This window comes from Amblyomma mixtum, chromosome 2, assembly GCF_055824585.1.
Source record: "Amblyomma mixtum isolate Tamu chromosome 2, ASM5582458v1, whole genome shotgun sequence".
NCBI lineage: Eukaryota > Metazoa > Arthropoda > Arachnida > Ixodida > Ixodidae > Amblyomma > Amblyomma mixtum.
The window spans coordinates 133,056,103-133,078,571 of NC_143013.1; the positions used below are offsets into that span (position 1 = coordinate 133,056,103).

The following is a 22,469-nucleotide window of genomic DNA, read 5'->3' on the forward strand; positions in this document are numbered from 1 at the left end:
ACCTCGTCGGGGCGGCAAGGAGCCACCCATTCATCTCTGTATCCCACCATGGGACTCAGCGACGCCAGCTAGGGGATCATCCCTTCTGTTGGCTTGGCAAGGAGCGCCGACCAGCCGCCTTGTCGGAGGGTACCGAGGGCGGGGCAAGGCCCCTTCTCCGAACTGAGTAATGAAGAACGTCAATTTGGGCTAGACGGTGCATTATTTGAGACAGAAATGGTTATAACGCTACAGCAAGACATACACAAGAACGACTGACACAGGACATGCGCTATATCCTGGTAATAGCGCATGTCCTGTGTCAGTCTTTCTTGTGTACGTCTTGCTGCAGCGCTATTGCCATTTCCGTCTCAAATGAGTAACGAAGGTCGCTAGTATAGTAGTAGTGGTTTTATTAAAATAATAATAAAAGGAAGGAAAAGATTTTTGCTAGCCCCAGCATCTGCCATCGCTACGGGAAGCACCTGAGCTGGGGCAGCTGAAATAAAAGGCTAGCAGGCAGTGTGTAGAAATTAAATGAAAGAGGTGAGAGGACAGCTAGAAAAGGCCGCTAATCCCGCTCGTGAAATGCCGGGACAGGTGCTGCGACATTAATTCCTGGACACGCAGTGTCGTGATATCTCAGCCAACGGCTTGTTTTCCCCTGGTATCGAAATAAAAATTGCTCACGTAACCGTTAACATGCAAAACATGCATGAGTTATGGTTTAACATCTATATCGTTCGCCATTTATTTTTCAACAGCGAAGCTCACAAATATTGTTGTAGAAATAAAATGTTAATGACGCCGGTTAATGACATCCTATAGTTGAAATCAAGAGGAAGAATTGGCTTAGAGAGGGCATGCATGGCATGCATGGAGAAGGCGAGCATGGCAGGGGCACAGAAAGTTAGGTTGGCGGATGAGATTAAGAAATTTGCTTAGGGAATACGGTGGCCGCAACTGGCGAAGGACAGGGTTAATTGGAGAGACATGGGAGAGGCTGATGATGATGATGATAAAAGTTTTTTCTATTTTTTCTTTTTTTATATACAAAAGTCCATCCGTCCCTCCTAGAACCCATCTCCGGGACCGCCACTGGCCAGGGGGACAGTCTTCCCTACAAGCTCCTCTATCCTCCCCCCCCCCCTACTACCCCTCGACTTTATAAGCCATAATCCCATCCAGCTGCGATGTCAGAAAGAATATGTCAGTCATACCAGCACATCACCTCAGTGCAATGCTTTGTGTGAGCGCCAATGCAATAGGTCACTCGATCCGGAAGCAGATTAGTTTCTCAGATTGTTTGGCATTCGCGGTTTCCCAGTACCGTGCGAACAATAGTGGAGATAACTTCACGAGAGCGATAGCTAAATGCCAAGGAAATACCTTGGCGCGGCACGCCTGTTGTACCGGCGCGTGGCTCTATCGGAGGAGGAACGGCGTGTGCATGGGCCCGAGCATGCCGTGATAAGCGACCAGGCGATGTTGCGTCGGTCATTATCCATGCTCCTTCCTCATTTTTTCATCACTTTGTCTTTTTATGTTTCGTCATGTCAGGCGTATTACGCTGCTGTGAAAGTAAATGTCTGCAGGTTCAGGCATATCTGTTACGCGTCACGTGCACCGTGTAGACCAGTGCACGGCGGATAAATTCGTTAATTCATGTAGCCTAATTTATTATTTAAGGAAACTAGAAAGATGCGGTGCACTAAGCGTTTACGTGATTCTAATTCATTTGCTTCACGATGGGTCACGTGTTTTAGCGAAGCTTGTCGCTAATTTTAAGAAATAGACTTTTTGAGGTGTAAAGATCGAATTTTGTGCCTTAGTATACCAATTTTGGCGGACGGAAGGGCGCAGATGTGTAATATTGTTACGTGGCCCGATGTTAACAACTAATTTATAGGCATGTGCAAATAGCGAATTCTCAGCTCGAAGGCGAATGATTATTTTGTTCAAATAATTTCGCAGCAAGGCGTAGATTTTCAGAGCGAAGCGAATAATTTTCGACTGCGAACGTATCAGTTGAAAAAAGAGGCAGTTCGTTGAAGTTCAGTGATGTGTGCCGGTTTGCAGAGCTCACTGAACTGAGAATATTAAATGTGAATATAATTCAAGATACGCATTCGGCAACATGCAATAAGCATTCCGCTACAGCCAGTAATTAAAGTGCACTAAATATAGTCTCAAAACTTTACCGCGGAATTCTTCATGTATAGCGCTCGCGTTCAATTATTTCGCTTCCAAAGATGAGGTGCATTCGTCCGCGCAGTTTGCACCGCAGTTTGCACCTCGAAGACGAGTTGGATACGCGCGCACGTCCTGCTTGACGACCCTGCTTGATGGGCCGTCCGACCAAAAACGATTTTAACAGGCAACTATAGATATATATGGCGGCCTGAGGTGGTGCCGGTTGCCGCGCGGACAAGTGTGTCGGGAAACCAAACTGCGCCCAAGAATGAATGAATCAATCAAGCTTGATTTCCACAAAACAAAGGGATTAGGGGATGGCGACTTGGGCACTGGGTGGTCTTCCCTATAGCTGGTCCAGGAATCCATTGGAGCTCGCAGCCAGCATCTCTCGCTCAACCAGCAGAAGCTGGTTTGCACGTTGGTACTGGTCAGAAGTGCCTCCCACTGCTCGGTTGAAGGATTTTTAATTTTGGGTTGTTTCGGTTTCTTCAGATGCAGAAGTCCGTCTCCTCTGATGGTTTGGTTTATTGGGGTTTAACGTCCCAAAGCAACTCAGGCAATGAGGGACGCCGTAGTGAAGGGCTCCGGAAATTTCGACCACCTGGGGTTCTTTAACGTGCACTGACATCGCACAGCACACGGGCCTCTGGAATTTCGCCTTCATCGAAATTCAGCCGTCGTGGCCGGGATCGAACCCGCGTCTTTCGGGTCAGCAGCCGAGCGCCGTAACCACTGAGCCACCGCGGCCGGGCCCGTCTCCTCTGAGTACTGAGAGTGATGCCACCGAGCTGTAGTCCTTTAGTTCGGAGTCATTGGATTCTGAGCAGGTTTCGGTTTGTCGGCAATGGACGAGGGTCAACGTCCCTTACAAAGAAAGTTTTAGGCAATCTATAGAATGTCTATAGACTTCTGTCTATAAACTCTATAGACTGTCTATAGAAAATCCTAGAGAACAGTCTATAGGCAATACAAATGCCATAGACAGTCTATAAAAAATCAATAGATTTATGGCCATACACTTTTAGTAGACTTTTGTCTATACACAGTCTGTAGACTATGAATAGACACAAATAAATATCTATAGGAAGTCAATAGAGTAAATAAGTCTTCTGTTGGTCGTCGGAGTTCTCTGTATGTTTATCCCACTCCTGCTTGGGCCTTAACGGCCTGCAGTATTGTATAAATAAATAAAAAATAAGAAGTCTATATGCTGTCTATAGAAAGTCCTAGAAAACAGTCTATTGGCAATTAAAATCCCATAGACAGTCTATAGATAATCAATAGATTTATGGCCATAGTAGACTTTTGTCTATACACAGTCTATATACACTATGAATAGACAAAAAGAAATATCTATAGGCAGTAAATAGAGTAAATAAGAAGTCTATAGACTGTCTATAGACTATTTTTATAAGGGGTTTACAAGCCCTGCCTTCGCTGTCACTTTTTCAAAAAAAAAAAAAAAAATGGGCAGGAGCCGCACCCGAACTTCGGGCTGAGTACAGCGGAGAACCTTCAAGAAAGGAAGGATGCGCGACGATTTGGCGCCATGTTTTACTGAGCTGCTTCATTTGGTCCAAGGAGAGCGATAAGAAAAAAAAGCACCCGAAAAGAAATCCGCGCGTCGTGTGAGGTCTGTGGTGTGGCTCAGTGCGAGGTGACCTGCTTTGAGATGTACCATACAAATGCAACCCAGCTCCGAAACCAGCTCTTTCACCGAAGTTATTGCTTTATTGCGAAAGCAATACTACACACGTCTAACCGCTCGTCGCGTGGTCCGTGAACCCCCCTGCTCCTCGAGGAGCCGTCGCCGCGCCTAACAGATGGTGTGACGTCAGCCTCTCCGTTGCTATGGCGACGCGTGACGTCAGCTTGCTCTCTCCACCGCAGCCAGGAGGAGCCGGTCGTGCCGCGCTCCTCGAGGAGTCTCGCCATGGAAGTCAGTGACGAAGAGTCTATATCTGAATCTAGTCGCTCTACTGCTTCCAATGCTTTCGGAACCAACCAGGTTTAACCAGAGCTAAACCACACCATTTTTTTCTTATCACTTTTCTTGAAGTATGAAAGTGACTTTCCGGGCGAACACTTTAGGCACAATCGCGCACTATGGATAGTAATTATCTTTTATCATTAACGATTTATGCGTAAGGAGGCCAAAATTCCGCAGATGTTGTGCAGTGCAGCCAACTTTTTCTTTTCAATAATTCAATTATTTCGATGTTTTATCCAGAAATAAAGCTGAATATTTTTGCCCTTTCTGTCCTTTTTGTTCTTTGTAGAGTCCAGTGAAGCAATAAAAATGACTAGATTTTTAAAGCCAGTTTTTGGAAAAATTCTTTGGGAGAGGGTTGATAATGTTGCCAACAGACGTTTCGGACGCCGAAATTTGGAACAGGGAAAAAATGTGGCGCAAAAAGAGGCAACGACTGAGAAAGACGGACACACACATGGGCTGTGTGTATGTCCGCCCAGTAAAAAAAAAGCCATTGGATCCAATTGGATTTCCAATAGGTTCCAATTGGACGAGTACAGTTTCCAATTGGAATGGTGTTCCAATTAGACGGTCCAAATGGACTATCCAGTTGGACCGTTTGGGTTTCCAATTGGATGGTCTAAATGGACTATCCAATTGGACCATTTGGGTTTCCAATTGGTGAGCCCAATTGATCTTACCCATTGCATCCAATTGGTCCACCGAACTGCGCCCAATTTATCCAATGAATGTTTGCATGTTTGACGAAAAAGGTAAAACTAATATGGTACTTACAATAAGAGCTATCAGCAGCTTAGCCTAATAAATTGTACTCATCACCTACACCACCACTTGAGCTGAAATTAAATTAAATAACTGCGCTCAGTGGGCAAGCACCACCGGCCCCAGCATGAGAGCCTAATAAATTGGGTATATAAGTTGGAGCAGAAGTGTGTTCTCTGGATGTACATATTGAGCTAATGTATGCTACTAGTGCCTGAATGTGCAGTGTTGCTTGTGTGTGATGTATGTGTGTCTGTTGGCTTTGATTTCCATAAAAGCATGTTAATTTCAATTCCATAGAAAAACGTTGATTGGAACTATACCCAGTCAAAAAAAACCATTGGGACCAATTGGTTTTCAGACACCATTGGAACCAATTGGCTCAAAAGCCAACTGGAACCAATTGGTCTTTCCAATTGGTTTCTAGCCAATTGGTTCCAATGGTGCCCAAAAATCAACTTGTTCCAATTGGAAATCTCAATGGTTTTTTTCTGACTTCGCAGTCCTTGTCATTTTTTTTGCGTTACGTTTTTTTTTCCTGAATCCTGAACCAACAAGCATACACCCTTCTGAAATTTCGAACATGATTCATTTTCTGGACTTCGCAAGTCACCGAGTAACGCATTCCACATAGACTTAGTGAATAGTTGAGTGAATTAGTACATATTTACAAGAATATTAAAGGGACACTGAGGAGAAATTGAAGTTGGCTTGTATCGACAGAATACCAGCTCCTGATTACAAAAACGCTACTCATACTGACAACAAAGCTCTTGTAACGTAGAAAAGAGCAAGAACCAAAATACAGGTATCGCCGCCACAGGCCAAACTCGCAAGTACAAGCTTCATAACGTCATAGGACAAAACAGTGTTGCTAGAACCAATGGTTCTAGCAACGCTAGGACACGAGAAGCCACGAATCACTGAGGCGCAGCCAATGCATGCGCAAATCTCCTTGACGTCGCCAGATGGCGCCACGTGCCGGGCAGCTACGCGCTCGCCTGAAGCATCGGGACCAATCAGCGCCTGCTCGCCGGCGTTAGGCGGGCTCCCGGTATTCCGCTAGCGGTATCAAGGTACACGGTATGCTAAAGGTGTCTATTTGCGAGAACTTCGTTGACGACTTCGAGAACGAGATCCATCGTAACGCTCGCAAAACGCCGGTGCAAACGTAAGTGAAGCGACTGTAGCGACGGCCGCAATAGCCGATAGATGCCTTCAACGTGCGGCCGGCGGTAGCTTTCTTTTCGGCTGCTGCTAGGCCGCACTGCTGGCCGGCAGAAATCACGGAGTCTGCGTTACGTCATGGCACGTCATGTTTCACGTCACTTAGTCCTCTGTCGTCATAGCCGAATTCCAAGTTTGAATCACAGCGGCGGGAAAAACCTTTTCAACTTCGAATCCAAATTTCTTAGAAATAAATGCATTTTTCGCTGCCGGCCAAGTGGCAACAAAGCCATGACATGCCGAACTATCGGATTTTGCTATAAAAAATATATTAATAGTGCTCTCCTCAGTGTCCCTTTAAGGCCGGCGTAGAGGACGCAGACGCAGTAAAGAACGCACAAGACAACGCTGAACTATCAACTGGTTTTATTTCAGTGAAGATCACATATATAACCTTCACCAATGAAACCAGACAGGCGCACACATTACATTTAACATGAAAAAAAGTAAAAATAAATAATGGAGGAAAGACGCCATTCACACAGGGCTTTAGATATCTACAGGTGAGTGCTTTACAAATGTGTGATGCCAGTGCACGTTAAAGAACCCCAGGTGGTCGAAATTTTCCGGAGCCCTCCACTACGGCGTCCTCATAGCCTGAGTCGGTTTGGGACGTTAAAACCCGCAGAAAAAAAACAAATATAATTTTCTGTGTTGAGAATGGCTCACTGAATTAAGTGTCACGAAGCATCAGTTTTTTTTTGGATGATATATGGTATGCCTTGTAAATTGCTCTGAAAAGCTCCCGAGAAAAGTAGAAGCAAAACCAACGGAAACGGAGCCGGCAGATGAAAAGACTAAAGAAAAGAGTGCCTTACGTGCACACACTGTCGCAAAGCGTAAGGAGGATAGACACGGTAAAGACGTCGCTTTTTCGGCCCTACTAATGCTGGCCAGTTTATGCAGGAGCATTGGCCATAAACAAGGCGCAGTGCACTGCCACTAAAAAAAGAAAAGAAAAACAAGTCAATCCAATTGGAAATTTCCAGTTAGAATCAATTGAACGTTCCATTTGGAAATTGGCCCCCAATTAGACCAATTGGAATCCAGTCCAGTTGGGTGAAAGCCACTAGAGAAAAAAACACCATCATCAGCCTGACTCGTGTCTCTCCAATTAACCATGTCCTTCGCCAACTAAATGGAATGCAAAACCAATTGGAGCCCAGATGGAGCTACTTGGACCGCTGGAAGATGCTGCCTTGAGCCAACATTTTCTAAAAGGGAACTAAAATTATGGGAATGCCATGCATGCTTTTTGTGGAAGTAAAACCACCTTCTATTGTTTTTATACCTTATACCCCATTTGTGGGGCTTTCCTGCTGGAGACAGTAGCACTTTTCCGTTAAGTGAAGTTATTTCATTTAATCATGCACAAAGTGATGTGGGAAATAATGAAAACAATTCAGCAGATTACATAAGGGTGGGAAATTGGCCGAGTTGGTACGGATCCATATTATCGAAGCAACACCAGGACGAGGACGGAGACGTAGGAAGCCAGAATAGGTGCCCACTATCAACCGACAAAAAATTTATCAAGGCGGAAGGCTTTAATGCCTCATCGTTGTAAGCAGGAGAAATGTCACGCTTTTCAATTGGTCGTGACGTCAAATTGCGCGAATTTCAAACGGGGCAAATTGTGCTTTGCCTAGTGACCATTTAACCAATTAAAGGGATAGTATAGTGATGCTCCAAGTGGGGTTGAGTCTAGTTAATGAGTTAATGAACCAGTTAGCCTAATTAACCCTTCTAGTAAGACCAGAAAAATAAATAAAACCGAGCAGGAGATTGGTCGAGTTGGGGAACCGAACCAGCCTCACCGGAGTGCGAGACGAGCACGCTAACCACTCCGCCATGCCAGCTCTATGGTTTAGAATGCAAATGCGTGTCTAGTGAATATGGTGTCTTCTTTCACTCCCATCTTCCTGCCTTCCCTTACGACGAGGTTCAGGTGTCCACCGCGATATGCGAGACACATACATTTCCTTTCCTCAAAAACTAATTTACCGACGAGCAAGGCGTAGAGCCGAACGGGCGATGGCGTTCTGTGGACTCGCTGACAGCGTTGCAAGACGCTGTCGCGTTCCACTCTCAGAGGCGAAGCTTAAAGCAGCAACACCGCGCTTAAGGCTTCCGCCTCACCGCTCTTTAGGTCAACAAAGTAACCCCCTAATTTTTGGGACATGCAATATATGCAAAAAAAAAACAAAACAAAAGAAAAGAGCACGAAAGCACATGACAAGCGCAGTCCAGTTCATGATTACATCACTCAGCCATAAAAAGAGCACGTGAAGCAACACCACAATTCAACACGTACCACAAGGACAGTGCATTCTCAAGGTCAAGTAACAGCAACGATGGCGCACTCACACAAGTATCGGCTGACTTTCTTATCCTAAAAGACTCTATAAACACACCGCGGTGGCTCAGTGGTTACGGCGCTCGGTTGCTGGCCCGAAAGACGCACGCTCGATCCCGGCCGCGGCGGTCGAATTTCGATGGAGGCGAAATTCTAGAGGCCTGTGCACTGTTCGATGTCAGTGCCCGTTAAAGAACCCCAGGTGGTAGAGATTTCTGGAGACCTTCACTACGGCGTCCCTCATAGCCTGAGTCGCTTTGGGACATTAAAACCCCCAATAAACCAAACCATATTAATACCCCTGCCACACGGCAAATTTAATGTCATTCGATGAACAAATGTCATTCGATGAGAATGACATTAAATTTGCCGTGTGGCAGGGGTATAAAAGACGCCATCATCTCCCAGGCTGTCTTATCTCTATGCATCCATCGAACACGCGTTTCTCCGAACAGTGGAGTGTACTTGCTGGGTCGAACGTGTCCCTGAACCGCCATCAAGTGACCTAGCATGTTCCCGAAGGCGCACGTTTAGACAACGCCTCGTCTGACTGGTGTCCATAAGATAAGGGAACATGGGCGTCCGGAAGGGGGGGGGGGGGGGGGGGCGGCTGCCCCCCCTTCGAATTACGCATATTATTTATGCCCTAGTAGAAAACAACTACAAACCTACCGCCTCCCCCATCCCCAGACATCGGTGGTGTTGGTGGTGATTTCTTTTATTCTCCCAAAACAGGGGACCAGTCTAAGGACCGGTTGCGCTGGCTTAGAGGAGGTCGGCGGGGATCCCTTGGGATGTCGCGGCCTCCACCGCGCGCTGGATAAGCCGGCGTTGTTCTGCCGGCTCGGAAGTACGCAGGAGAGACTCCCACGTCTCTGGGGTGTTTGGGTTGTTTGTGTTGTAATGTGTACAAGTCCACACCATGTGTATGAGAGAGGCTGGAGTTGAGCAGTGTTTGCACATGGGGTCTATCTGTTGCGGAAAGATCTTGCTGTATAAGAGGGGGTATGGAAAACTGCCAGTTTGTAGTTTGCGCCATTGGACGGCCTCGCGTCTTGTTTTTTTATTTAGTACATACTGCAGACCCTTTTCAGGGTCCAAGCAGGACAGGCATATATTCTTAAAACTCAAAAGATACAGAACACAATGAAAAGAAATATACATAAAAATGAGGAGACAAATATTGCAAACTATTACGATGTCATAACATGGTTCCAATCGGATATTGTCCGCGGAAAAAACGAATATTTAAAACAGTCAGTTTTCGCAAAATACGGCGTCAATGAGTGAATGTGATGATGTTTAAAGGGGATATGTACTGTGAAGGATCCAAAGCAAACTTATGGTTAAGTAAAGAATAAAGAAACTCAAGGCGATATTTTCCTCTTCGCGTTTCAAGTGTTTCAATATTGTTAGCCGCCATGAGGTCAGTGGGGGAGTCGGTGATTTTAAATTTGGAATAGATAAACCTAACAGCTTTTCTTTGAACCCTTTCTAATTTATATATGTTAAGTTTAGTGAATGGGTCCCAAACAACCGAAGCATACTCAAGCTTTGGCCTGATGTAAGTGTTATACGTTAGCAGTTTTACGTGAGAAGGTGAATTTCTTAGTTTATGCCTCAGAAAACACAGCTTTTTAAATGCAGAGGAGCATATGTTATCTATATGTGAGTTCCAGGAAAGACTGCTTGTGATTGTTACACCTAGATATTTGTAGCTATTAGATCACGGTGTGCGGAAGGATAGAGACATCTTTCGAGCCGCGTGCGCTTCAAGTGCTGGAATGACACCAAACAGCGTATCAGCAGTTATGCTACCTATTTTTTTGCGCCTCACTTGACCTGAAGGTCAACTACATGTCACAGCCATCGGTCGGTTGATGAAACCGAATCAGCATCAAGACATTCAATATTCATTCATCAACTATTTAATTATTTAGCGGTTGTAGGCGTACCCGCGGGTTCGAATCGCGAATATAATGCTGTAATCCGTGTCTAATGCAACATTTGAAAGAAGAAAACGCGCAAAAAAATCTCACCTTTATTTCGTGTCGGTTTCACGCTACTGTGTTCTTCGTTCAAATATATCGTTTCACCTCACCAACCGCTCTGATGCATTGAATGCAGTCTGCCTCCACCTAGTGTTTGTAAGGATCGGTCCCTTACGGGCTGATCCAAACATACCTCCTGTTCATTCGTAATAAATGTTTTTCACCACCACCACCACCCACCAAAGAATGCCGAACCAAAACCGAAAACAGAAACGAACCTTTGCGCAAAGCAACGTCGTTTGTGGCGCCGTCTTGCGGCTTGCACGTTTGCGTCGCCGCGGGGCGCGCTCATCGTTTTCCGCGTATTTTCGCGTCTTTGCGTGCATGGTCTACTGTGCCCATTGACGGGAGGCGTACGTGACGACGGGGAGCAGTGCGCGACGGCAAGTGTTTCGCCGCGGTGCTCGTTGTCGCGTGGTGGTGCGAGTGGTGCTCGGCAAAGCTGACGAAGCATCGCCGCTCGAGCGATCTCCGCGTGGCGTGCTGGCTGTTGTGACGCTGACGGCGGCGAGTGGCCGACTCGAGGCTCTTGGCAGAGCACACCGATCATGACCGCGCCGGGCACGCTGGGTCGGGTGGCCGCCTACCTGGGCTCGTCGGAAGCGGCCTTTCGGCTGCTCCTGACCATCCTCGCAGGTGAGCCAGCCTGCGCTGCGACATCGCACTCGGCTCTTCGTCCAGGCGCCCTTCGCGGCTAACTGCGCTGCTGCACCGGGTGCAGACCCGTCGCTCACCACGCCGGCCGCGCACTCCACCCGGGTTGAACCCCGGACCGGCCCGATCAGCCGCGTCTGAGCCGGCGCCAGAGCGTAGTGCTCGTGGCGCGATCTGATCATTCCGGCTGACGGCATATCAGCCGAGCTGGGGATACGCCGCTTTCTCCGGAGATACGGGGCCGAGAACTGGTCGGGTTCGTTGGCCGTCCGGTCGCCAGAATAGTACGAGGAAAAAAAGCGAAGCGTCCGCCAGCGGTGCGTGCCGGCCGGCCTTCGCACGGGCGCCGAAGACGGAAGCGCGGCGTGTTTTTTTTCTCTGCTAGGCGGGCAGTCGCTGGCCGCAAACGGGGAGGAATTAGCTGTGCTTTCCATTCATTCGACGGCCCGTCCACGACCAGCGGAGCGCTTGGGGTCAGCGCGTGGCGGTCTGCTGATATGTCGTGAGGGTCTGAGACAGATCCCCGAGCATCGGCCACGCAGTACAGTTGTAGTACTACGAGCAGTGAGAAGCGGCGCCTGCGGAGAGGGCAGCAAACTTTGCGCTGCCCACAGCATGCTAAGGGATTCCTCTCATTCGCGAGATAAACTGGTTACGAATAGGGGTTGGAGTTTTCGTTATTTTTTGAAAATTCGGCAGATTTCTGCGGTGTTTGTTTCAGAGGGTGGTTTTTTTTTTTTCGGCGAATATTATTTGCCGTGGAAGAAGTACAGGCGTTTTTCGATGATATACTTGGTACCTCTGTGCGGTGAAAAGTCGCGTTGTTTATCTTGACTTTTTTTGCTAGCGAGTAGTACCGGTAATCAACACACAGTGGTCATGTTCAGAACAGTGGTTGCAATGTGGAGCACTATCGCAGCATGAAGAAAAACTAGGCCATGCAAAGATCAAATATGTGGGACAAAAAAAACTCTAAAGCAACGGGCACAGCAAAACGCATATATGCTCGCCTTGGTTAGGCTAGTAAAACGAGGAGTTTGTCGGGTTAGCTACGAACAGCTTTATCTGGCCGTGGGAAATGTGAGTGTGTGTCATGAAAGGAGCAAGTGCATCACAGAAACAAAGCTATGGATTGTGGAGGAAAAAAAGTAACCACAGCAGAAATCCAGAAACCAGAGGGCCTATGAGCGCAAAGTGCGCAAGATGATGGCAGATCCCGGCCGAATTTCGGTGAAGGCTTATTAGAACTCCGTGTACTGTGCGGTGTGAGTGTGAGTGTGCGTGCGCGATGTGAGTGCAAGAACCCCAGATGGTTGAAATTTACAGAGCCCTTCACTACGGCGGCCCCCTTAGCCCGAGTCGCTTTGGGACGTTAAACTCCATACACCATCCAACCAGTGATGAAAGTGCCGCTGAACTGCCACAGAAGTCGGAACGTGACACTTTTTGAAGATGCTTGTTCATGGGTTCACATTAACAATGGCTTGCTGTGGTTACAGACATTGTCAGTGTCCTTACATGCCATGTCAAAACCTCTGTGACAAAGCAATGGTTCTGATAAGGTAGTGACAGTGTGTGAGAAGTTGCTGTGTTAGTAGGCTGAACTTGATGGTGTGGTGCAGCCTCTTAGTCTGTAGGAGGTATTCACTGAGGCCGCGCTACCAGAGGGCCCGAGCGTCGTTGCGGCAACTGCGCCATGTTTGCGGTCGTTTCACGCCAGCTCTCGCAGTGTCACGGAACACCGTGAGGTACCGGGCCTGAACTGTTAGTGATCCGTAACATATTTTCATGTTGTTAAATGCGTCAGCGACCACTTTTCTTTGTGGAACGCTTATTGTGCATGAAGTTTGCAGTGGAATTCTTCTGTGCCGTGATATAACCGCGAACTGCCTGCAGCAACTCGGCAGCAAAACTGGCTGGCTGCACTGCACGCAAGAATGCACACGACTTGCACCTTTTAATATCAATTGATAACTGTTAGCTAGTCATGCAGGGTACATCGTGGATAAACAGCACGATTAATTACCGAAATTCCAAAACTGGCGACGCAGAAACTCATGTTTCCAGCGGCTGTAGTCAGCGAACTGCTGAAGCTTCTCAGACGGTCTTTCAGTAGAAAGGCAAAGCATCATAGCTGCCTTATTTACACGACAGAATGGTCGAACAAATACTGTCACGCGCTCGTAGCACGAACGGCAGACCCAGCGAGAATGTTTTGCAGTTTTGATTGTAGCTACGTAGCGCTGCTTCGTATGCACAAGACGTCTAGCCCTTTCGCAGCAACGCAGTGTGCAGCCATTCCGCTAGATTCAGTAGTAACACGTCACTTTCAGCAGATAGAGATGACAAATTAAGCTACAGCTAAGCGAAAAGACCCTTCGAATTATTTCACCTGTCCAAAAATGGCACTTCGGCCGTCACGACTTCGGCACCCTCAGCATGGCTCTTGGACCCACCCGCTTGTCAAGTAATTGCACCCTCTCATAGATTTGTATCCTTTAATTCCTTGGCCTGCCGGCAAACTTAAGCCGTGCATAAGGTGGGTCTCGATACCGGTGAATTTAACGCACGGCAGCAGTCCAGCAGTCCTGTACGTCTCATATCGCGCCGGCGCCTCCGCTTTCCTACGGGTCGACCTTTTCACAAAGTGGAACCTTTTGAGCGTGGCCGCTCTTTTCTGCTTCGCACAGTCCACGGAACAACCACTCAGTCACGCGGTGTTACGGGCCGGACAGAAATTATCTGCGGTGACACGCGAAATACACTCACATCACCAGCTATTTAAATGCAGCAGCTGGCTGCGGAGGCTATGCGCGACCGCCAACATGGCGAATGCCGCACCGGCCGCTAGCGCCCCTTGCGGATGACGTCATGTGAATACCTCCTACACCTGGCATAAGGTATCACACTAGTCATGAATACACCTATATGGGAGTAAAAAAGGGAGTAAATTGTCCTCTAGCACACTTCCTTTTATATAAAGGAGTGCACTATAGTACAGCCCACTTCCTTTTCACTCCTTTACCGGGGAGGGGCAGCTCCATCATGTACTGTTCTTCGTAAAAATATATTCTCTGGCCCTTTCTGGCTGTGTTGACGTTTGCTCAGCAGCAAGAGACGCATTTATCGACGAGAAAATTGGCTGTAAAAATCTTTCCGCCAATCGATTCAAACCTGTGACGTCCTTGCCGAAAAGGGCTGGTCGTGACCATTTTGGAGTGATTGGCAGTGTAGCGTAGCGTGTGTGATCCACATCTAAAGATCGGTGTCGATGCGTGCATTCTACTTGCGCAATCGGCTGCTGATGGCGACTTCTGTATTTAATTTTTTTGTCTTTCCTAGCTCTCATTAAAGTTCCGTTTTCAGTGAGGGTGGCCACTGTGATTAGAACGCGGTGCCCTATTGGTTCAGATCAAAGTCTATTTGTCATCAGTGTCCGTTTCAGTAGTGGAGCAATACGTCAAAACATACAAACTGCACTACACAAAGGACTGTAGAACACCGAATTTTCGCTATACAAAGGACTATAGAACACTGAATTTTTGCTTGCATGTTTTGTTTGTTGTTTGTTTTATGGGGCTTAATGTCCCAAAGCGACTCAGGCTATGGGGATGGCGTAGTGGGGAGCTCCGGAAATTTCGACCACCTGGGGTTCTTTAACGTGCACTGACATCGCACAGAACACGGGTGTCTAGAATTTCGCCTCCATCAAAATTCGACCGCCGCGGCTGGGATCAAACCCGCCTCTTTTGGGCCAGCGGCTGAGCGCCGTAACCACTGAGCCACTGCGGCGGTTGACTTGCATGTTTTCTTCTATCATGTGATGCATTAGACATTAACATACATGTTAGGGATCCGTCTTGGGCCCATTACTGTTCATAATTTACATGAATGACATCTTTTCAGGTATTTCTTCATACATGCGTCTTTTTGCGGACGATTGTGTATTGTATAGAATTATTAACGATCAAAGTGACTGTGATGCATTACAACAGGATTTGTGTAAAGTGGCCCAATGGTGTGAGAACTTCGGAATGCATATTAACTTACAAAAATCTGTACATATGTGTTTCACTAAAAAGAAGGTTCCCCATATTTTCACTTATAACATAAATAATAGCAGACTGCTTTCAGTGTTGGAATTTAAATATCTTGGTGTATATTTAACAAGTTCAATGTATTGGCATCGTCACGTGGATTTCGTTTCTGCCAAAGCCTGTCGTGTGTTAGGCTTCCTGCGACGTAACGCTAAACTTTTCCCCTTAAAGACTAAAGAACTGCTGTATAATACAAACGTTAGAAGCATACTTGAGTATGCTTGCACAGTCTGGGATCCGAAATCCTTTCTTGATGTTCAAAAGCTAGAAAGAGTTCAGAATTTGGCCGTTCGTTTTGTTTTCAATACCTATGGGCGATATTGTAGTGTTACGTGCGCGAAAAAATCTTTGGGTTGGGACTCCCTTCAAAAACGTAGGAAAGTTCTGCGTTTAAAATTATTTCATAACATATTTCATTCTAGAACTGGAATAGACAAAACCAAATATATATCCAACCCTGATTACGTGTCTTTACGAAGAGATCATCCACTTAAAGTTAAAGAATACAGATGCCGGACTGACCTTTTTAAAATGTCTTTTTTCCCTAAAACGGTTTCGGAATGGAACAAGCTGCCTGAGGAAGTAGTGTCCATATTATCAAATGATTCGTTTTCTTCCATGCTGTGACATTTTTTTATGTATAATAATTCCGTGTTCTTTCTATCTCATTGTTATCTTTTTTTTTGTAACCACCTGCATGAGGTAGCATTTGTGTACTTTTTGTTCAACCCCCCCACTGTAATGCCAGACAATGGCGCTGTGGGTATGATGATAAATAAATAAATAAATAAATAAATAGATTATTTTGAAATGATTGGCAGAGCATTGTGCAAACTGCAGAGCATGGGAGCCATGGCTGAAGGAGATAAAGATACTTGGCAGAGGTGGTGATAAGATGACACGTGAACTATTAGAAGCCTTTCACATCAGGAAGAGGGGGCATGACTGTGTGAGTGACACATCAGTTAATCTTTTGGAGGCAGGTATCTTGAGCACATATTGTGAACTGACGGTGTGTTTCTTTACTGCGCATGTCTCCTTTTATGTATATATTTTTGCTCTCTTGCCTGCGAATAAATCAGATGAAGTTAGCGCCTGTCCTGCGTGTTCCCTCTTCTTGTGTGCGTGTTCTTGTGCGCTTAAATTCATTTCAAAATAAGCTATGCACCATCTAGCCCAAACAGAAGTTTTGTTAAATACATAGATTACCGCATGATGTTCACCTACGGCCGCTAAATAATTGATAATTGAATTTCTTCTTGACATTGCTTCCATAGAGAAAGAAATTCCTTTCTCTGGGCTGCTTTGGTTTCATCAAACGAATGATGGCTATGACATTTAGACATTTAGTTGACCTTCAGATCATGTGAGGTGCAAAAAAAAACTGCAGTATAACTCCTGATACGTTGTTTGTTGTCATTCCAGCTCTTGAAGCGGGCTAGTTTGTGTTATAGTTAATTGAAACTGCATATCAGGGTTTATATTGCAGGCTTTTTTCATTCTTCACACATCACAGCCATCGTTCGGTTGATGAAACCGAAATCTGAGCAGCATCAAGAAGAAATTCACGCATAAATTATTTGGTGGTTGTAGGCGAATACTACACAGTGATCCATGTATCCTAATGCATTCTATGGAGGAAGAAAACACAGAGCTAAAATTAGGTCTTTAGTCCTTTGACGCAACGATCCTGTTGTCTCACCACATTCTTGTCTTCTTCTGCGCTTCGTAATTCTCTTGTGACAGTTTATAACTCATGCTGAATAGCTAGCAATCTGTGGCGTGCTACTCAAGGTGGTGTCTTTTAAGGCGGAAGCCTTTAATGCCTCATTGTAGCAAGCAGGAGTTGTCAGCAGAAATGTCACGCTTTTCAATTGGTCCAAATGGTCGTGACGTCAGTGTGCGCGAATTTCAAACGGGGCCAATTGTGCTTTGGCTAGTAATTATGCAACCAATTAAAGGGATGGTATAGTGATGCTCCAAGAAAAATAAATAAATTAATAAAACCGAGTAGGAAATTGGTCGAGTTGGGGAATCGAACCAGGGTCTCCACAATGTGAGACGAGTACGCTAACCACTCCGCCATGCCAGCTCGCTGGTTCGGAATGAACAAAGGCGCGTCTAGTGAATACGGTGTCTTCGTTCACTCCCATCTTCCTCCCTTCCCGTTACAGCAAGGTTCAGGTGTCCACCGAGATTTTGCAAGACAGATACATTTCCTTTCCTCAAAAACCAATTTATTGATGTGCAAGGCGTAGCGCCGAATGGCCGATGGCGTTCTGTGGACTCCCTGGCAGCGTTGCGAGACGCTGTCGCATTCCACTCTTAGAGGCAAAACTTAACATCTTAACCCCACCTCAGTGACACAAGCAGCAACACCGTGCTTAAGGCTTCCGCCTCATCGCACTTTAGGTCAACAAAGCACCCTCCTGAATTTTTGTCATTTAAAACAGAATAAAAAAAATGAATTCAACGTAAATTTATCCACAGATGTCGACTGCAGGGGGCTGTAGGGCTAGAGCCTCCCTGTCCCCCCGGAGATCGAGAGATGGGGTTAGGGGGCAGCATATGTTCATTCGTACGATTTTTAGACAGATCGACTAAAGAACTACAGTTGCCTAAAAATTAGGAGAACAGCACAGCCTTCAACAGCCGCGAGCACATAGTTTTGTCTCCCATCAACAAAGGAGAAGGATGACTACACTAGATTGAGTTCATCTTTGAGGGATCCAGTTGGCAATGGGAGCTATTCGGACGTCTCTTGGTCAAAGTCTGTATGCAGAATCAAATGAACAGCTACTTCTTTCGTGTTCTAAGACTTTGAACTCTCCCCCAACACTGAAATCATGTCTTGATCCAAAACATCAGCTTTGATGATATACAGCCTTTGTCAAAAGTTTGGAGTCCAGGGGGTTTGCTTCTGAAGCACACTGTCTGGTTCGTAATGCATCTCCAGCGCTCCAAATTTGCTGAAGGTAAGAAGATTTCTGGTCCTGCCTCCTCCAATGGGTAGGGCTACCACGAATGTTACAGGAGTCCCACTGCGAGGCTTAGAAGCAAACCCCCTGGGCTCTAACAAAGACTGTACCTTTCAATATAAGGAGCCTTTACGTCTGCCTTTCGCTATCCACATGAAGAGCCCCTTACAACACTAATTTTGCTGTCCTATCCCCACCTAGCAAAGGATTGCTTGTTTGAGAGAAGAAGAGTTCATAATCCATCTTTAACTTTTGAATTGTTAGCTTATTTTGTAAATGTTTGTACTGCTGAGCGTTTCTATAGTATTTGAATTGTTAGCTTGTTCTGGAAATGTGTTGCCCGGGGTTTTCTCTCACTTTGTCTAAGGAAGTTATGAATTTATACCTAGCGTTTACGTATTTTTAGTTTGTTTTGTTCTCTTATTTATTAGTTATCTTAATAAGAACCATGGGGTCACTCCTGGTGTATTCACTCGATAGAGACAAATAAAACTGGCATTCACGTATATAGCTTCTGCGCCTGTCTAATCTCTTGTGTGAGGGTGGAAGGGGGAGAGAGAGAGAGCAAATGAAAAAGAGAGTCTGCGCTAATTGGGTCCCATGCATCCCCCCCCCCCCCCCCCCCCTGCAGGCTGAAAACTCTGATGTCTATGGCACGGACATCGCAGAGAACACCTACAGTGCTTAGGTTTTCTTAGGAGAGTGTGTGATGAAGGGTTGTTTTGGAAGGCACACTTCGTCATCTTTTATTCCATTGCTGTTAGACTTCAGGTGCGGTCCATTCGTTTGGGCGATGCCATTGTGTGATGGTTCCCCCTTGAGGAGCTGCAGGGAGAAGATAGCTCGCTTACTGGGCCACAGTTAAAATTAAACCAGAGCCCTACACTGTGGCATTCCTGCTGGCCTGCTATGTCTTTTTTTAGCACAAAAAGTGAACTAACCATTTCTGGCCTGGCCATCTGTATCGGTGTTTGTTCGAAATGAGAATTGCTCTGTGCTTCTCATGGCTCCATGCATGGCAGGCAGATGTTCCGAATGTGCTTAATAGAAAAAGGGAGAAAAGCGTGACTGTCAGGAAGGAGTGAGAAAAATATGGGAACAGCTGGAAACATTTTGTTGGTACAGATGAGCAGCTTAAGGATTGAAAAAAAAAGAAAATCTGCGAGTGCCTTATTTTCACTGGCATTTGAGGCTAGTATAGCTATGTGAAGCATTCGAACCATGCGCGAGTTTTTATTGTAGTTTTGTGCCAGACGTTGCCGAGTGCACTGATATCAGCTAAAGGAATGTGTTTAAAAAATTCAGGGGCACTTTGGCTGTCTAAAGTGCGTAGAGGTGAAAGCGTTTTCCGCACCACTTTGGCTGCTTCTGTGGCACTGGTGGCGTCACATGTAATTGAGTACTAATTACTAAGTGACGACAAATCACTGATTAATGGTTAATTACTGATTAATGCCTGAATACTAATTAACTGCTAATTAATGACGCTTAAGCTTCGCCTTTAGGAGTGGAACGCCACAGCGTATTGTAGCGCTGCCACGGAACGCCACTATCCCTTGGGCGCGATGCCTTTTGAATGCAACGCTTTTTGAGGAAAGGAAATGGCGCAGTAATTCTCTGTCATCTCGCTGGACACCTGAACCACACGGTAGAGGAAGGGAGGAAGTGGGAGTGAAAGAAGAAAGACAAAGATGGCCCATGAAGAAAATGAAAATTGTATTTGAGGAAAGGAAATTACGCAGTAACTGTCTCACATATCTCGTCTACCCGTCAAAATTCAGGGGGGGGGGGGTGCACTTTTTTGACCTAAAGTGCGGTGGTTAAGATGTTAAGCTTCGCCTCTAAGAGTGGAATGCGACAGCGTCTTGCAATGCTGCCAGCGAGTCCATAGAAAGCTACGGCCCATTCGGTTCTACTGGTTTTTGAGGAAAGGAAATCTATCTGTCTCTCATATCTTGGTGGACACCTAAACCTCGCTGGAAGGGAAGGGAGGAGGATGGCAGTGAGCGAAGACACCATACTCACTAGATGCGCCTTTGTTCATTCCAAACCATCGAGCTGGAATGGCGGAGTGGATAGCATGCTCGTCTCGCACTCCGAAGACCGGGGTTCGATTCCCGAGCTCGACGAATTTCCTACTCGGTTTTATTTATTTATATGGCCTGACTAGAAAAGTTAATTAGGCTAATTTGGTAATTAAGCAATTAACTAAGCTCAGTCCCACTTACTTGGATCATCACTATATGATCCCTTCAATTGGTTGCATGGTTACTAGCCAAAGTACAATTGGCCCTGTTTGAAATTGGCGCACTGTGACGTCACGACCGTTTCGACCAACTGAAAAGCGTGACATTTCTGTCGACAACTGCTGCTTACAACGATGAGACATTAAAGGCTTCCGCCTTAAAAGTCACAACCTAAATGTGGATCCTAAGTGGGCTTCATAAGTTCAGCGTGGTATGTTTATGCTAGCCAACGAGTTGAAAATGTGTGGAATGAAGTTACTGGGCTTGCTAACACTGCATGAAGGGTAGCGTCACAAGTGGAGATATGTTGTTAGTGATATCTTTGTCGTATACACTTGCATCCATTTGTTTTTGTCACCTTTGTGAATTGTTAAATTTTGGTTAAGTTTGTTCTTTACACCTGTGTAGCGGGGCTTGCAAGAAGTCATATATTAATGTGAAATGCAGCAAATTGTACTTCATCGATGAAGTATTCATGATTACTTACTTCGTTTCTTTAAGATTTAACTAGAACATTAAATGGGGTTCGATATCAGATACTTCTTTGTTAGCTAGGTCAACTTGACCTTGGCTTTAACCTTTTAAAGTAGGTTGAACATTTGCTCACTAATCTGTTATAGTTTCTATCTGTTGGTGGTAATAATTCTCCACTCAGATGTGCATTTCAGGTTACCTCAGAGCTCTGTTCTATTACTCCTTCTACCATTATTGATTTACATTAATGACCTCCTTTCATAGCCATCTTCTTAACGTGTCTCTGCAGGCAAATGCATTTTGTTCAGCAAAATAAAATGTCCTGCTAGTGGTGATAGGGCCTTTAGACCAACTTAGTCTGATTTTAAAATGGCGTAACTAATTTTGATGGAACTAAAAACAACACTAAACTAAACACAAACAAGTGTTAATTCGTGCATGTGCCCCAGGTGTACAGTCTGTTAGGACAAATACTGAGGCTGATAGTCACCACCTGTTGTGTTTGCCCGGCGCTAAAGCCAACGAGAATTCAGCACTTGGCGGCAGTGGGTCGTGTCGAACAATACTGATTCATACACTACTTGGACGCAGGGACCATGTCATTGTTCACTCCTTGACTACATTAGATCAGCAAACCTTTTTTTCATTAATTTTTGCATCGTCGTCATCCACCATTACATACCCTTTTCTGCCCTGAGGCAATAAACATCACATAAAAAAAAAACATTCCTTCAAAATGTAACTGTATTCACAAGTACTCGTTAATTTGCATTGCACCGAATCTCTCTTGGGCAACTGATTAAATATTAAATTACAGAATCTTAGTGTATGTTTTGCTTTTTTGCACCAAGGTTTTTCTAGTGCTCCCTTTTGTGTAAAGTTATTGGTGTGTAAGAACCTGCTACGTCCCAGAGTAGACTAGGTAGCATCAGCACGATATTCTAATCATGAAAAAGTGGCAGGAATGAATTATGGCATTAGAGCTACTTCAGAATGACTCTGTCATCTTTATTTATTGGAAATGCAACCGAAAGGATTGGAACCAAAGGAAATTGTCCTGTTTTTCTAGTTGTATCATCGCACTACACAGCACAGAGAAATGTCCTTTGGTCGCAGTACGTGCCCCATTACATCGATTTTAGCTCTAAACTTGTTATTGATACGACCAGTGCAAGCACCCTTTTGAACTCATTTCTGCCTTAACATTGGCAGTTTAGAACTGCCTTTAGCAAGGTACAGTTTCCACCCACGTTAACTAGAATTTTTACGTCAAATATTGTACGATCCAAAAAATACTTTATTACTTAGTAATACTCTCACTTTGTATGTTTTACTGCCTTCGCTGGTGCGATTGAAATTGTTTTGTCTTTAGTTCGTGTTTGACATTCTCATCTCCTCAGTGCAATCCCGATTGTTTGGTTTTGTGGGGTTTTAACGTCCCAAAACGACTCAGGCT

At 45.5% G+C, this 22,469-nt stretch overlaps 1 protein-coding gene across 3 annotated transcripts in view; it reads left to right on the top strand.

Annotated features, from left to right (window-relative positions):
* The first annotated feature begins 10,867 nt into the window (after positions 1 to 10,867).
* nes (lysophosphatidylcholine acyltransferase 3 protein nessy) overlaps positions 10,868 to 22,469 on the top strand; it is a 52,456-nt gene continuing 40,854 nt past the window's right edge. For 2 of the 3 annotated variants that reach the window (XM_089572562.1, XM_089572563.1), the window contains exon 1: positions 10,868 to 11,200. In XM_089572562.1, the coding sequence (XP_089428688.1) occupies positions 11,113 to 11,200 (88 nt within the window). In that variant the 5' untranslated portion in view covers positions 10,868 to 11,112. The remainder of the gene's footprint in view (positions 11,201 to 22,469) is intronic. The other variant, XM_089572561.1, reaches the window with a different exon arrangement.